The sequence below is a fragment of the Siniperca chuatsi genome, linkage group LG11 (assembly GCF_020085105.1).
Source record: "Siniperca chuatsi isolate FFG_IHB_CAS linkage group LG11, ASM2008510v1, whole genome shotgun sequence".
NCBI classification, from domain to species: Eukaryota; Metazoa; Chordata; class Actinopteri; order Centrarchiformes; family Sinipercidae; genus Siniperca; species Siniperca chuatsi.
In genome coordinates, this window is record NC_058052.1 from 15,761,263 (window position 1) to 15,777,811 (window position 16,549).

General features: G+C 38.5%; 1 protein-coding gene across 6 annotated transcripts in view; it reads right to left on the reverse strand.

The window, feature by feature from the left end:
* Positions 1-3,938: 3,938 nt before the first annotated feature.
* Positions 3,939-16,549, reverse strand: part of tp53bp2a (tumor protein p53 binding protein, 2a) — a 32,728-nt gene continuing 20,117 nt past the window's right edge. For 3 of the 6 annotated variants that reach the window (XM_044213704.1, XM_044213703.1, XM_044213702.1), the window contains 12 exons: positions 15,696-15,743; positions 13,033-13,216; positions 12,656-12,712; positions 10,379-10,501; positions 10,060-10,181; positions 9,523-9,931; positions 7,435-8,279; positions 6,470-6,607; positions 6,159-6,292; positions 5,690-5,856; positions 5,292-5,491; positions 3,939-5,195 (listed from right to left, as the gene is read on the reverse strand). In XM_044213704.1, coding sequence (XP_044069639.1) covers positions 5,154-5,195; positions 5,292-5,491; positions 5,690-5,856; positions 6,159-6,292; positions 6,470-6,607; positions 7,435-8,279; positions 9,523-9,931; positions 10,060-10,181; positions 10,379-10,501; positions 12,656-12,712; positions 13,033-13,216; positions 15,696-15,743 — 2,469 coding nt within the window. In that variant the 3' untranslated portion in view covers positions 3,939-5,153. The remainder of the gene's footprint in view (positions 5,196-5,291; positions 5,492-5,689; positions 5,857-6,158; positions 6,293-6,469; positions 6,608-7,434; positions 8,280-9,522; positions 9,932-10,059; positions 10,182-10,378; positions 10,502-12,655; positions 12,713-13,032; positions 13,217-15,695; positions 15,744-16,549) is intronic. The other 3 variants (XM_044213708.1, XM_044213705.1, XM_044213707.1) reach the window with 2 other exon arrangements.

Below are 16,549 nucleotides of genomic sequence, written 5' to 3' on the forward strand. Positions count from 1 at the left end.
GGTTTCAAATCTCAAGCTTTTCTTGATAACATTAAATAGTCATGACTAAAAAAGCAACAATCAAGGTGAAGTCTGTGGGGGTTGGGCAAACATCCGATTAGATATTATTTATCAGGAGTTTAACTACACTATGAGAGCCAAGAGAGTCAACCAAAACAGTAAAGTTGTGGCAGTAAAACCAAAACACTGAGCTGAAAGATGCTACAAAGCTCCACAAAGCTGAGGGGAGCTGCAGAGTCAGGTCATAATTCTCTGTGGGTTTCTCACTAGGAGCAAATCCTTTCATCTACACGTAGTCATGTGATCCATTTTTTAAATACAATTATTGATTGTAACTGCTTTAAGTTGTTCTTGATAACATTAAATAGACAAAACTAAGTTAAAGTTCGCAAAAGACAACTTCAGGTATTATTTATTAAGAAAACACTCAAAAACTGTCATTGGCTTCATCAGGACTGCATGGGTGGTATTGCTAAATATTGTTTGCAGAAGTACGAGATATCACCTTTTTAGAACTGAGTTTCTACTGCCCCCAAGTGGCCAAAAAAGTCAGTTATTGCAGGTTTGAAGGTCGGTAGATATATGCTTATTGCAGGTTTACAGAAGACTGGATTTTTGAAACACAAACCAAAGATGTCACTGTAGCTTTTGCTTTAGGTTTTAGACTCACATTACTCACATTCAGACATGCAGACATAATTCCACCCGCAGCTCTGAATCTGTTTCCTCTCCTCCAGACCCTGTGGGAAAAATATTATATTTTGCATTTCTAGATTAGGTGAGATTCATGGTGCAGCAGGTCCTATATCCCATTAAATGTGGATGTTATGAACACAAGAGCTCAACACTTAATGAAGGTGCCTGTGAGGAATGCTGGCTCCATCACTCTCCCCTGTCCCTATCCCCAGACATACACAAAACCCAATGAAATAACATGCCCAGAGGGGCTATACTTGGGAATTTGGCATTATATTGCACAAGGCAACAGTAACAACATAGATCAGATCTCTATCTGTGTGCATATACCCTGCAGGTCTTCACACTGCTCATACAAACACAAAGGGCTCAGCTAGTGTGCTGCAGAGATCAATGAGAGCTCTGATTACAGAGGGGGAAAACAGCAGATATCTATCAGTCCACATATGACATTCTTCTCACATTTATACAGAACTTTTAATCAATTATGAATGCAGTTAGTCATGTTCAGTGGGTAGTGTTGATGTTGACTTGAGCCTTTTATCTCTACTCATTGCATTTCAGCAGAGGATTTGTGCAGCGAAGAGGTTGTGTCTTATACACTCAGCTGTTTTAACCCTATAAAACACACAAAGGGACACAGCAGAAGAACTTCACTGGAGCTTCTGGAGAAAGGAGCGTCACTGTCGCGGGTTACCATGGCACAACAGTGGTACCTGAAGAAGAGGTGGAGTGGTTGGCTCAGATGTGGACATACAGGGTCTCCCAGTGTTTCCTTGCTAATAATAACAATAAAAAATGCATTGAACTGTTTCACTCCGCCTGCCACTGTGTTACAGAGATCTACAGAGACAGCAAGCCAGTCAGTTGAAATTCTAGTCATGAATTATTTACATTTTTTCGTACAACAGGTAGGCTAAGCATAGGTTGTGTTATTTGAGGAAGCGTATATAACACAATCTAAGATGGTGAACATGGTAAACATTATACCTCTGTGGATGGCAATATCGGTTTGTCTGCCTGCTGGTCCACCACTTTGGTCCACACTAAAATATCTCAACAACTATTAGATTCATTTTCAGGAAAATTTCTACAGACATTCATGGTCCCCAGAGGATGAATCCTAATGATTTTAGTGATCTCTGGACTTTCCTCTAGCGCCATCATCAGGTCAACATTTGTCCTTTATGACCAAATACCTGCAAAACTAATGTCATTCTCATCAGCAGTGCCAGTGACGTTTACCATAATAATGTTAATGTTGTGCGCATGTTAGCATGCTAAAGTTAGCATTAAGCTCAAAGTACCTCTGTGCCCAGTAGCCGACAACTTCACAGAGCTGCTTGCTGCTAGCTGGCTGTAGACTCATTTAGTCTTGTTCAAGCTGCATCTCACCAATTTCTGACCCAGGGAGTGTTTGGTGTGACAGATGAACCTGTTCTCAACACAGACAGTCACCAGCAATCACTTCAGCCCTGTAATTACTTTATCTTGCAGAAGATGGAGTACCCCAAATTATTATCGTGACAGATAAAGACAAACACTACAGTACTTGGTACACCAATTACTCTTACTGTCATTTCCTTCTGAGATTGTCATCTTTCAACTACAATTCATGTTGATGCTGTTTAGATTTTAAAATGTTAATTTTCTTGCCACACTCTGTTGGGACCATGCTGTTTGCTTAGAGCTGGATGATTAAAAGTTATTATTCAGCAATATTCTGCAATTATTTAGTCTTGGGGCAGGGAAGTAAGATAGAAATGGGAACATTCTTCAATGTTTTTAATGTCTTGCCTGCTTTTTCATCAAAGAAAAAAAACCCTCTAGAGTTAATAACCTGTGTAATTGCACAACTGTAAACACCTGTATCTTTCTTTGTCCGAATACTGAACACAGCAAATCACACACATAGGTCTACTACTATACAAGAATACCCCTGAAATAAATCATGGCTCAATATTTTTTGTTCATATTGATATCTCGATGAGTCCACAGTAAAATCAGGTTTGCTTCACAGTTTCAGTACTTTTACACTGTGTGATATGTATGTGTAAGGACAGATGTAATATGTTAAAAAAAAAACGTTTTTAAAATTTGAAATCAACACAAAAAAAGATTTTCAGCATAAAAATAAATAATATACTATATTATACTAATAATGCAATAAATGAAAAGAAGATTGATTAGTTGAACAGTAATTATGTTAAATATAGCTGCAAGCGGTGATTAGTGGGGTCCAAACATAAATGCACTCACTCACTTCATCTCTTCCTCTTTTCCTGTCAAGTTTCAAGACTTTGGGAAACAGTTTGACCTAACTGTACCCTGAACTGGCAGCTCAACTTGTCAGTGGTGAAGGAAGATCAGTGATTTAAATCACCAGACCAGTTGTGGAAATATAGATGTGGGAGCTGGATGAGCTTCAGATGCATTACCACTAATAGCTGCTACATGTTGTCCCTTAAAAAACTCCGTAAAGACTCACTGAAAAGGTCTCAACTTCTCTCTGAAGTCAATAAATGTTTCCACAAAAAGCTAAAATGTCAGTAGCAGTTTGCTTTTCTTTATTTTAGCTACAAACATTACCAACTTAAAGGCTCATTTATGTTAATTTATCCTCAGTTGTAGCTGAAATACCGGTTCAAATGCTTTAAATCCTGTGTGCTCTCCCTCTGTCGAGCTCAGTTGTGGGTGCCATTCCCTCTACAACATCCTTGTTGTCTGCTTGTTTTCCTGTTCTGAAGAGACTAGGAGAGGAAATGGACTTCTCTCACAAAGTACTTAACAGTGATCTAATACAACAAGCTATCATCTTACAAAGATTGCCTAAAATATACTTGATCAATATCTGATATCAATTCATTCCGTAGAAGTTAATGCACAAACAGAAAGCTCAGTGCGGTCTACAGCACAGTGGTACTATAAAAGCTGGTCAGGTACAAGCCGGCCCGAATCATGTTTTATGTAGTGTAACACTTATACAAGATTTACGGATTTTACAGCCTGCTCCCACCACGTTTGAATCTTTTCCATGTTAGAATTAATGCTGAGGGAAGTAAAATCACCTTCTGCCCAGCAGAGAGCAGCAAACGTTGTGTATAAAAACAATATGCATGGAGACCCACACATTTACTAGATTTAGTTAAAAATTATTCTGGTGTCTACTCACCTTTACCACAATGATGAGAAAATTGGATAAAAGTCTGCATTTGTTGTCAACAACAAGAAGACTATATAAACTTGGTACAAAGTATTTTATTGTAAATGTTTGAAATACTACAGTACATTTGTGGTTATAGTTATGACAAAAGGGCTAAAGAAAAAAGGTAACAAAAATAAATACATCTGCATTGACACAGACATGTGATGAGCTGAGTTTTGGGAACTCATAACATAAAAGTTCCATCTTTTTTATTTGTCTTTTTTTATTTGACTTAGAAATTGTGTCTGACTTCACAATAGTGTCATCTCTTACTGATTACTACAAAAAGTCAAGGTTTCTGGTATTAGGCTTACATTATTGTATTGTCATGAAATGCCTGGAATATTAAAATTCATACTGCATGACATCTTGGTCAAAGCGCCTCTTTAGAGTTTGAAAGTCCATTTTCATAACAGTATTATTCCTACAGTAATATTTCACTAGTTTTTGTGACAAAAATACATGTTTACACTTTATCTATGGTATCTCAGCCATGTGCCAATGCTGGAAAGCGGACTGGCTTTCTGGGTATCGTAGACCACAGAATAAACAGCAATAGATCAATCAAAAGCTTGACCACCGTTTTTCCCACCAATTATTTCATTTTCTATTTATTTAGACAGAACAGTGGCGGTCACAAGTGAAACTTTACACCTCCAGTGCAAATATACAGAGGCGCAGTCACTCAACACAGATGATGAGAAACAAGCCCCCAAAGATTGTCATGGTAACAGAACAATTCAAAAGCACCATCATCATCATCATCATCATCATCATCATCCACTCATTCATCTCATGCAATGTAGAGCCCCAAGTGTGTTAAAAAATAACCAGTAGCCCAGAAAACAAGTTTTAAATGACTATTCAAAAGTGTAAAAATCACTTTCTAGCAAAAAAATACTGCTGTTCCATTTACATCCCAACATTTGAGTTTCTGTCACTTTAGAAATAGTTTCAGACAATTACAAAAACAACAAAAACAGTGGAATAAAGGAAAAACAATGCCAATCGTGTCTTAAGTACACAGTAAACAGTGTGGCCTGAAAAAATAAGTGAGGGAGAATCCCTCTGTTGTACATACAGAAAAAAAGTGCCAGAAAGAGTTCATAGTTGATCCTTCATATTGTTTGGTCTGTCCTTGCCTCTTCATTTCAGCAGTGTCCTTCTCTTGCCCAGTATGTTAAAGCCTGTGTGTGTGTGTGTGTGTTTCGGAGAGTTCTGGCAGACTGGAATGTGCAGGGATCTTTGTGTTTTAAGCCAGGGTTCTCTGTCTTGGCTTTATTCTGGGGTACAGCTGTTAGAGACAACAAGAGGACATGTCAACAATGCACATTAGTACATAAAATAAACACATTTCATCATTCATTAGTTTCAGTGACCCATGACTCACCCCAAGGAGGTTGCGAGGAATGTAACCCTCAGCATCCCCCATACGTGCCCACCACCATTCAATCTCGTCCTCGTCCTCTCTGCGGACGATGGTCATGCAGTCTCCCTCGTGGAACGGCAGTTCATCGGGGTTTTCACCATTGTAGTCCCACAGACCATAGACTACGCCCCTGTTCATGATGCCCATCTTCTCTTGGACACCTGAGGGTAGACAAATTTAAAAGAACACAGAAAAATAATCAGCACAAAAAGATTTGTTGCCGAAGTGTTGTGAGTTTTTGTCTCGACAGAAACAGACACAGGACACAGGACACAATACAAATCAAAGAAAGGAACATAGCATGCATAACATAAAGAAAAAACAAAGAAATCAAAAATAATAAAATAGCTTTCACTGACCATATAGGAACTGAGAGCACTGGGTATAGCCCTCCTCCATTTCTTCACATTTATCAGCTGCTGTTTGCATGTCGCTGTAAGTCATAGCAAACACTGCAGCACCAGACTCCACCAGGAACTTGCACACTTGCACATTGTTGCAGGATGCAGCACAGTGAAGAGGTGTCCTATGGTAGAGGATGGGTGAGAAAAGAAAGGGAACAGTAGGCAAGACGAGAGGAAAATGGAGATGAGAAGTACGATAAGAGAAACACTAACCACTACAGAGTAGGACTATAGAGACTTTCAAAATACTGAATTTAATGACTGGACTTTGGTGATCACAGTTGGATCCACTACACTACATTCAGGTTTCGGTTGTTAACCAGCTCATGCTGCAGGATTATGTTCAGAGTTGTCCAGATTTGAGTTGAAAAAAAAATGTAAAAATCCTACCATCCAACCATATCAGCGGTGAACTCCAACTTACCATCCATCACTGTCAGCAGCATTGACATTTACACCAAACTGAACCAGAAACTTGACAATCTCTGTATGTCCGGCACAGACAGCATTGTGTAGAGCAGTGATGCCTTCATCGTTGGGCTGACTGGGATCCTCCACCTGTGATTGAGAAATTACAAGGGGCGAAGGGAGACAGACTCAGTTTCATTTTAGCATCAGCAAATGTGAAATATAATGATTACTTTTAAGATATTTTGAATCTGAAACTTAACAAGCTAACTAACACAGCAGAAGATATAATACATAGCAAATTTTCTTGTGGAGAAAATGTCTTACTTCATAGATGATCCTCTGGACCAGGTCATACTCTCCCTCCAGAGAGGAGTCCAGCAGCAGAGCCAGTGGGTTGAACTTCACTCTCATGCTGTGATCGATGCGTTCAGAGCCAAGCTTACGCAAGTTGGTCCTCTTTCCCTAAAAACACAATCATGATCGTGTATCACACAAATGATCTTAAACAGCCATTACAACACAGAGAAGAGAAATGTACATCTAAGACGTGAGAGTGCAGAGTCTCATCCTGAAAGTCTGTCCTGCGGAGTGTCCACTGTTCAATCTAGACTGAGAGCAGAGGAGGGACTTGTTTTCCAGCTCTAAGTGCATTGCTAATCCAGTGTATCAGCACAAGCTGAAAGAAACAAATTAATTTCTCTAAAACCATGATTATGCAACCAAATGGGTCTTAAATGGACGTGGCAAAAGGAGGGAACTGGGGGGGGGGTGGGTCAGAACACTGATTTCTCATTGGTTTGACCTTTTGGGGTAAAACCTGGTCCCTCACCATAAAACCCACTTAAGAGGGTTCACTAAGAGCTTAACAATAAGAACATGTAAACTGGTGTTTATTTTCAACACAGAATGCATCTAAGTAAATAGGGGAAAGTGGGGTGGGTATCCGCTTAGTATAAGCAGAATAAGGCCCATTTTCTCCAGAAACAATAGAAGTACTTGAAAGGGATTATCTAATTATATAACATCAGACCAGGCCACTGCCGTTAACCAGCAGGTCATTAAAAAGTAGAACACTATGAGTGCACTAACTGTACCTCATGACCTGCCCCTGTGAAACTAACAAACAAACGTGTGAGGGTATTTAAAAACACATGTACACATGCGCAAAAGCAAACAAGGGGAATCTATACTGTGGACTCAGGACTGTAGTGACCCTTTACATCACTCAACATAAATCTATACAGCCATAATGTGATAATAGTTGTGATGCAACAGTTTAAGATTCATACCGGTGGCAGAGTGACCTGGCCAGTGACCTCAGGTGCCTTCATGTTAAAGGTGTCCTCTCCCAAGCTGTCCTGCTCTGCTCCACTGGGGTATGGGGGTGGTGGGTAGGGGGGGAACTCTTCCAGGAAGCCTTCGGGAGGCGGAGGGGGAAGGTTAGGTATTATGTCCTCCAAGCCAGCAGAGGGTGGTGGTGGGAAAAGAGCGTCATCTGGCCTGGGGGCTGGGTGGGATGGGGGAGGAGGCGGGATAATATTCTCCCTCTCTGGGATGGCTGAAGGTGGTTTGGTCTGTTCAGCAGGGGCTGGAATGTGGACATTAGCACCTGGGATGTGAGATGGGAGTTGTCCTCCCTCCAGAGTCTGTCCCGTCTCTGATGGGTGGTTCTCTGCACCACTTAGAGGGCTTGGAACAGATCCCTCCACTGCCTTCTCTGCTTCACCAGCATAGGCGGGAGTGTTTGGTGTAGTCACAGTGGTCTCCATAGCTGCCAGTGTGGTCTTCTGGTAGAGTAGTTTCTGAATGTTGGGCCCTGCAGGACCCTCTGGTTCAGTGATGGAGCTACGTTTCTTCAGGGGCCTTGGGGCATTGTAGAGCTTCTTTCTCAGGGCTTCCAGGTCACCATCACTCTGATGCCTGTAGGGGTTTGAAATGAAGGGAAGCAGCTTCGTGGGGCTGAGGGGCCGGGGGATGCGCTCCGTTTCTGGTTGGGGGCCCTCAGATGGGCTGGGGCCCACGTTGTTGGCTCCACTGTGGTCCACCTCAGATTCTAGGGCAGGGGAGCGGCGGTCCAGGTAAGGGTTCTCTGGATGTTGGGCGCCTCCACTGGGGATCACTGGTTTACCGTACACTACAAAACAAAGACAGGAAAAAGTGTTAAGACTGCAATGTCGACAGAGATAATACCACTACTAATGCCACACTAATAACCTAATGACTGACCCTTTGTTCACTATCACTTACTGTAGAAAACTACTTTCTTGGCCCGATTTCACTGCTCCTTTCCCTGCTGCCTTTGTTAATTACAAGATCGAGCCACATTACCAAGGCCTTAAACTCATGATTACAAAATTAAAATCACCATGTTAATTAATAATTTGATGCTGTATTTAACCCTGCCACCTGACTTAACCAGCCTGTGAGAGTTGTGTCGGGTCAGCAACACAAGAAAAGCAGAATGGGGTTCTAAGCAAGATAATTTTGCACTTTATCACTGTTAAGACGGATCACATAAAAACAAGAAATTCTTTCCAACAAAATGCTGTTTGTGTGTTTTGTTTTATGGCTGTAAAGAAACCTGTTTGTACCAGTTTCTAAACCTGCTGCTAGGTGACATTTTTCCATTAAATTATTGCTTTAAGGGAACAAGAATGTTCACCTGATAGGAATATCAATTATGGATCGACTTGAAATACTGTTCTGGTAATTCATCTTTCAACTTTAGCTAAGAGATGTTAAGCGCTGCACACCTATATAACAAACTAGTTGTCATGCTGAGATCAGAAAAGTACAATGTCATTGTTTTCATAAATTAAATACCAGGTCAGTCTAAATAACTGTATAATGGATTACTTAATTATACTGGACCTAATATACTCATATAGGACATCATTTATGCCTATTTAGACATGCATATCTATTAATTACAACAAATTGATTTGCTTTCTGTAATTTGTCGTTTTCATCTATGGCTTCTATTGCACCTCTATCTGTCAGGAAGGGGTCTCTCTCTTTTAATTACCTGTTTTTCCTGTTTCCCTTAAATGTATTTACAAAATAATATTCGATTCATCTTATAGAGCAAGCGCGGATTACATGAAAATCCTCAGAATAGACTGAGGGCTGGAGAAAAATCTGTTCCATTTAATTTCCACAATTCCAGTCAAAAGCCGCAGGTCCGGTTGCCTGTGATTGTGTTTGAAAAGGGAAGATGTAACAGATGGCAACAAAGAGAAAGCATGTGTTCATGACCGGACAGACTACTACTATTGAGTCTACTATCCAGGAACCCAAAGGAAAATGACCACATCTGTGTCACCTCAACAACACTGTTTAGGCACTAAATTGAAAAAGTTACAACTGGATATTCTTACCACTGACAAATCCATTGGTGCGGCTCTGAGACCTGTTGAGAGCACCCTGCACACCAGGCAGGAAGGGCTTCCCCACGCCAGGCTGCTGTGTGTACATGGAATAAATGGAGCTGGCTGCTAAAGTCTGGGGCTTACTCAGGCTGGGGTCTTTGGAGGAGGGCAGCTCTGGGGTGAAGGGCCGTACCGTGGCTGCAGGTGGAGTGTCCTGCTTGGAGGGTAGGGGGAGTGTCTGGCTCTGTGAGGGTGGGAGTGGGCCGCGGCCCTGGGCAGCCTGGGGCTGCTGGCTAAGGGGCTTGGCTTTAGGGAAGGTGCCTGTGTTGAGGCCTGGTTTGCCGTAGGGCACGACACCAGGGCCTTTCGGTTTGGTGGGCACAGGAGGAGGCACCTTGACTGGAGCCTTGGGAGCAGACTGGAGAGATGAGAGGAGAGAGAGTAGCAAATTAGATGCCAGGGTTTACTCCTGCTGGTAATAAACAAATCTGACTAGTGAGTTTTTTCCTGTGAGGATGTAAAGAGTGTTTTTTCATTCCCTCTCACCTGGGCATCTCTAACCAGGTCATCACTGCTCTGGTTTTTGCGGAGGGAGGTGGTGGGAGCTTCCGTTGGCTCAAACATAGAAAATGGACGCACCTTCCTGTCCCTCTTCAGTTCCGTCTCATCTATCCACAGACCACATGCAGAGGCAGTAATCAGTTTCATCTCATGTTCAGACACAGTGTGACTCATAAAAAGACAAAAGCTTCCAAAGGGGCTGCCTTATCAACAGTTACTGTTTTCACAGTTACAGGAATGGGATTGCAGCACAGTTTTTGTGGAAATGCTGTATGTGCATGTGGTGTTTGTGTTTATCTCTTACCTTGTTCTGTGTTAGAGTTTGAGTGAGAGGTCATTCGTGGCAGTGTTGAAGCTGGACCATGACCGTTGGTGTTGGATTCTGGACTTGAAGAGCCCCAGTCTGCCAGCTTGGATGGCTGAAGGCCTGGAGGACCCGCAGAAGGCATAAAAAGAGAGGTAGGGAGTGTTTAAATTTTAGCATGTACCTTAGGATTTTACATAGAAATAAAGATAAAACAATCACCAATACTAATAGTGGAGCTAGCTTCAGCCAATAGCTTCAGCCATTATTTATCCAGATAAACACAAAGTTCAAAGAGCTGTGTGTTATGTTATGTGTGTTAGAGTCACACATTTTTGAAAAAGAACAATGGATTCTGTTGCATTTTGCTTCGTTACTCATCGTTTGTTTTTTTTGGTAGACTGACTAAGACCCAGCCAGTAGCCATGCATGTCCGCAGACATCCACAGTCAGATGAGCCACAAAAACGTGGGGCTCTTGCAACTAGCAAGATCAGCATCACATCCAAACATGGTAAAACATGATGATTTCCATCACAGTGCCTAGTCTGTAGTTAAATGCTCCCTCTCAAGAGGTGTTGTACAAATACACACCAACAAACGCACACACACACATATTGCGAACGAGACCTGATTGGGTTGGTCAGAATGCACACAGAATGTCATTTCAACTGAAGGTCATGTGTTTGTTCCAACTGACCCATTTAGAGCAGCAGAAAAAGAACGAAGGAGACCAAACAGCAGCAAAACAAGCAAAACAGGACCAAAGATCCAGCTATGATGACGAAAATACCAATTTTTCAGTGAGAATCATTCTCATGAAAAATAAACACATCGAAACAGAGCCGTTGAGAAGCACACACGCAAACACACAAACACAAGTGTGTACCTTTTCTCTTAGCCCGCAGCTCTTTCAGAGGCTTAAACAAGAACATGGCTTCTGAGGAAGATGCATTCGAAAGACAAGAAAAACAAAGTAGCCTTAGAGCTCCAGATGTCCCTTTGCTCTAGACATGCTGTTGGCTGGGCCCAAGCAGGGCCCCCCGTGAGGGGCCACACAGAGACCAGCACAACCCCCAGGAGCCTGCCCAATAATATGCACAACTTCACTGCTAGAGAGGAACTGGGAATGGGTGTATATAAGAGCAGATCCCTCTGCGTCCCCTGCCCATCTCTATCTCTCTTATTTCCCATACTGCGAATCAACTCAGCATGCAGAAATAATTGCGTGCAACATCTTGGCAGACCGGGAAAAGCCTGTTACTTTTACTTCCTGTATGTGGAATTGCTTTAAATAGGAAAACATGAGCTGATGAGGAGGTGAGAGAGGGAGGGGGGCCTTCTGCTGTTGTTTTGAAATGATTAATTTTGGTGTTGGATCATTCATTTTTAATAACATGAAGCGCACTGCTGGCCCACTATCCACTGGGGGACTGATTTAGGGCTAGAGATAGTGCGGTGAGAAAGAATTACGATGGCACAAAGAACATCTTTAAGCGGGATATGTTGCTCTAGCCCCCTCATTGGTTTGGCCAGATTTCGTTCCCCTCCATTACACAGCACACATGCAACTGCAGTGCACGAGGAGAGGGTGCTGGTGCAACAGCAGCTTACGAAAAAGAAGAAAAAACAAAAAGAAAAGAAACACCTGACTTTATTTGGTCTTTATTTTGTAGTGCAAATAAGTTATTCTATAAAACTAAACTTAGATAAGGCATGGTGCGTGTGTTCAAAATCAATGTCAGACTGTCTTTTTCGGGTTTCAAATCAGGATTATGCACCAGTAGTTAGTTCTCATAAAAAGTCAGGACTGAACTTCTGAAAAAAATATGCAATCGCACTCAGATTCCAGCTAATCTCTCTCGGTCAATCAGTGCTCGCCAGTGGACTGTTTTGATTACAAGGCTCAAGATGCTGAGTATGAATATAAAGCAAACAGCAAAGACCACAGATGAATCCTGAAAGCTGAAGCAGAAGGGACTATGCTATGTTCATATTCCTTTACAGTCTGGTTATTACAGTGAACATTCATTTGAAACATCTGCTAATTTGCCTGTGTATAAATAACTCCCTACATACACCTAAGACTAGTGTAGTGTGAGCTGATATTAAGAATGGCACAAAAATACACACTGTGGCAATTAAAACAATGAAAAACTGGTTCACTCACTGCAAAACATATCAAACGTTCTTCAGAAAATGTCAGGAAAGTGGAAAAAAGATATTCAGGCTCAGAAATACTAGGTCACAACACACCATCCAGGATGTAACTAGCTACCTTCTGAGCTCAGAGTGACATCGCAACCAGCAGGTGTCCCAGTCTCCTCTTTTCCTGCTGGAAGCAGGACAGTCTCGTCACATTTCAATTAAAAAAAAAAAACATACCAAACTCCATGAGACATACACAAAGAAACACTGGGAAATGTAGTTGAGGACACTTTGCTATTGATTTCCTTTATATTTGTGATCTGAAAATTTAAGCTTCATTTTTTAACTGAGCTGTTGCAGACTCGCCAAATTTAGTGGATAAAATGACAGAAGGGACAAAGTAAAAGCCTGCTGCCGAGTCGGCCCCAGCAGAGATCTGAGTTATGGTCAAAAATGAAAAGGCTTGCGTTAAGAGCTGCAGACAGTGTGTTGTCTCTGGTTGCTTACCTGTACTAGCCTTGCTCTGCGGGTCGTGGGCTGGAAGGGTGGCAGTGCCGTCTGGGTAGGCTGGTTTTACAAGCAGGTCGTGCCTCACTGGGCCCCGGGGCATTGTGGATGACTGGATGTATGGGCCAACTGCTGCCACGCGAGACGGACCTGACTGCTGTCCGGCTTGGCCTTCAGAGGGCAGCTGTACAGTGAAAGGGTAGGAGAGAAAAAACAGAGGAAGCTGTTAGAGCTGCAAAGGCCAGTGAGAGTAATTTCAAATATCTTGTATTACTGTAGACAGAGAGAGAGAACACACTATTCAGACACAAACATATATATATATATATATGTATATATATACATATATATATATATATATATATATATATATATATATATATATATATATATATATATATATATATATATATATATATACATATATATATATATATATATATATATATATATATATATATATATATATATATATATATATATATATATATATATATATATATATATATATATATATATATATATATATATATATATATATATATATATATATATATATATATATATATATATATATATATATATATATATATATATATATATATATATATATATATATATATATATATATATATATATATATATATATATATATATATATATATATATATATATATATATATATATATATATATATATATATATATATATATATATATATATATATATATATATATATATATATATATATATATATATATATATATATATATATATATATATATATATATATATATATATATATATATATATATATATATATATATATATATATATATATATATATATATATATATATATATATATATATATATATATATATATATATATATATATATATATATATATATATATATATATATATATATATATATATATATACATATATATATATATACATATATATATATATATATATATATATATATATATATATATATATATATATATATATATATATATATATATATATATATATATATATATATATATATATATATATATATATATATATATATATATATATATATATATATATATATATATATATATATATATATATATATATATATATATATATATATATATATATACATACATATATATATATATATATATATATATATATATATATATATACATACATATATATATATATATATATATATATATATATATATATATATATATATATATATATATATATATATATATATATATATATATATATATATATATATATATATATATATATATATATATATATATATATATATATATATATATATATATATATATATATATATATATATATATATATATATATATATATATATATATATATATATATATATATATATATATATATATATATATATATATATATATATATATATATATATATATATATATATATATAAAAAAGGTAACTAAAACTTTATCTGATGTTTTGGTAATGATACAAAAACAACTGTTGAGAAAAGTAACACAGAAAACATGCTGAAATTATATCGAGGCACTAAAAGTCTATAGCAGCTCTCTAAGGCTGTAATGTTCATTACATAACAAAAAACAAAAAATTGTATTATGGATGAAAAATGGCGAAACAACTTTAATGTTCTGTGGCAAAAAGGAAAAATCTGGCCTGAGGGTGTCACCAGAGGGGCCTTGTTACTCAAATCAAATGTGTTTATTCTGGTTAGTGTGGACGTGTTCAAAGATTTGTAAGGCAGTCTTATGTGGGTGGTGCTAGCAAACCGCTCATTACAGTGAGTTTTTTTGGGTGTACTGTCATGAAGTGAAGTCTGGGACAAGTGGAAATTTGGACCAGCTGGTGGGGCTTGATGAAAGATCAAAGTAATTAGGATTTATTCTCCGAAGACCATGAATGTCTATAAATGCAACAAATTGGCACATGACCAAACAGTAATTCAGATATTTTACTCCAAAATGTTGGAATGACCATCCTCTGAGCCCTGCCTTGAACCACTCACACTGGTATTTAGGTTTCTTAGCAATCACTTCTGAATAACTATACTGGTTCAAGAAAACGCCCAGATTTCAGTTACTGATTAAAGATTTATAAAATATTAAAACCCTCTCATTTTAATAGCATGGTGCTTTTTGTAAAACATGTTGCTTGATAGATGTGAATTCTCCATCTTGGACTGGTGATGTAAAATCCGCACAGACAGTACAACCTCTTAAATCCTGTAGCTTAATTTAAAGTTTAATTATAGAAATTTTGAAGTTAAAAGACAGTAATTTTGTCATAGATACAACATATTACAGAAGCAAATAAATGCCTTTATGCTGTACAAACCCAACGAATAGACTGATTAACTTTCACTTCAAAAATGGGTTAAGTACTCTCAACCAATCTCTCAAAATATAGCTCAACCCCTGGACAAAAACTTATCCTACAGCTGATGATATTATGACAAGCTGTCCATTTAAAACAAGATGAACATGGCTAACTTTCCCCATCAAGGGTCTGAAGCAAAAAAAAAAAGAGGAACTAATGGAATCTGATGTGCCAAGTCATACTCAAGAGGTCAGATCAGAAAGAGACATATGTTCAGCTCCAATACTAGTTTAGTTACCTGAAGATGAGTGTCTTTTGAAGCCCTCTCTTTACCAGGATAGCCATTCTTGAAAAACACAAAAGCACAAACATGCAACAGCAGTTCAAAATACCAAATATTCCCCCTTTTCTAATCCAATATCAGCCTTTTCTGAACTATATGACTAAGACAGTGCGGGATAACTCTAGGCAGGCAGCTCTCAGACTACCTTTCTTCAGTCAGTATGGTTATACGTGCTTGCTGGGTGATGTCAGCTAGACGCTTGCTGTTTGGTTGGAGGAGAGAGCTGCTTGGATGGAGTGTGTCTTTGTGCTGGTGTGAAAAAGGGCCACTCATTATGATTCCAGGCAGGGTGTGGGTAAATCACCTCCTCACTAGGGCCTATTCAGGCCTTAATTTCTAAAACACACACACACACACACACACACATGTGCATGTACACACATGCAAACACAAAAACACATGCGCAAACCTTTCTCTGTTCTGTGCCTACTTTATTATATACTGTATGTAAAGGGGACATCAAAAGAGATGTTGGGCTTCTTTATAGTTGGATTAGGGTGCAAGTTGCTCATTTATCTAAAAGGCTTCCAGCAGAAGTCCAGAAGGATATAAAACTCCATTATAACATTTATTATTTATATTCTAACTTATAAGCCACTTTAGATCCTGTACACTGCATTTGTTTAGTAAACATTGCATGCTGCATACTAAAGGAGGCTATTTTTTGAATATACAACACAGAAAAACGTTTCTGATGGCACTGAATACAAACAGCTTTGTGCTTTGCATTACAAAGTTATGAATCAGCATTAAATAATGGAAAACAATTTTTGCGGTTAATTGGTTGAAAGAAAGAAAGTTAATAATGA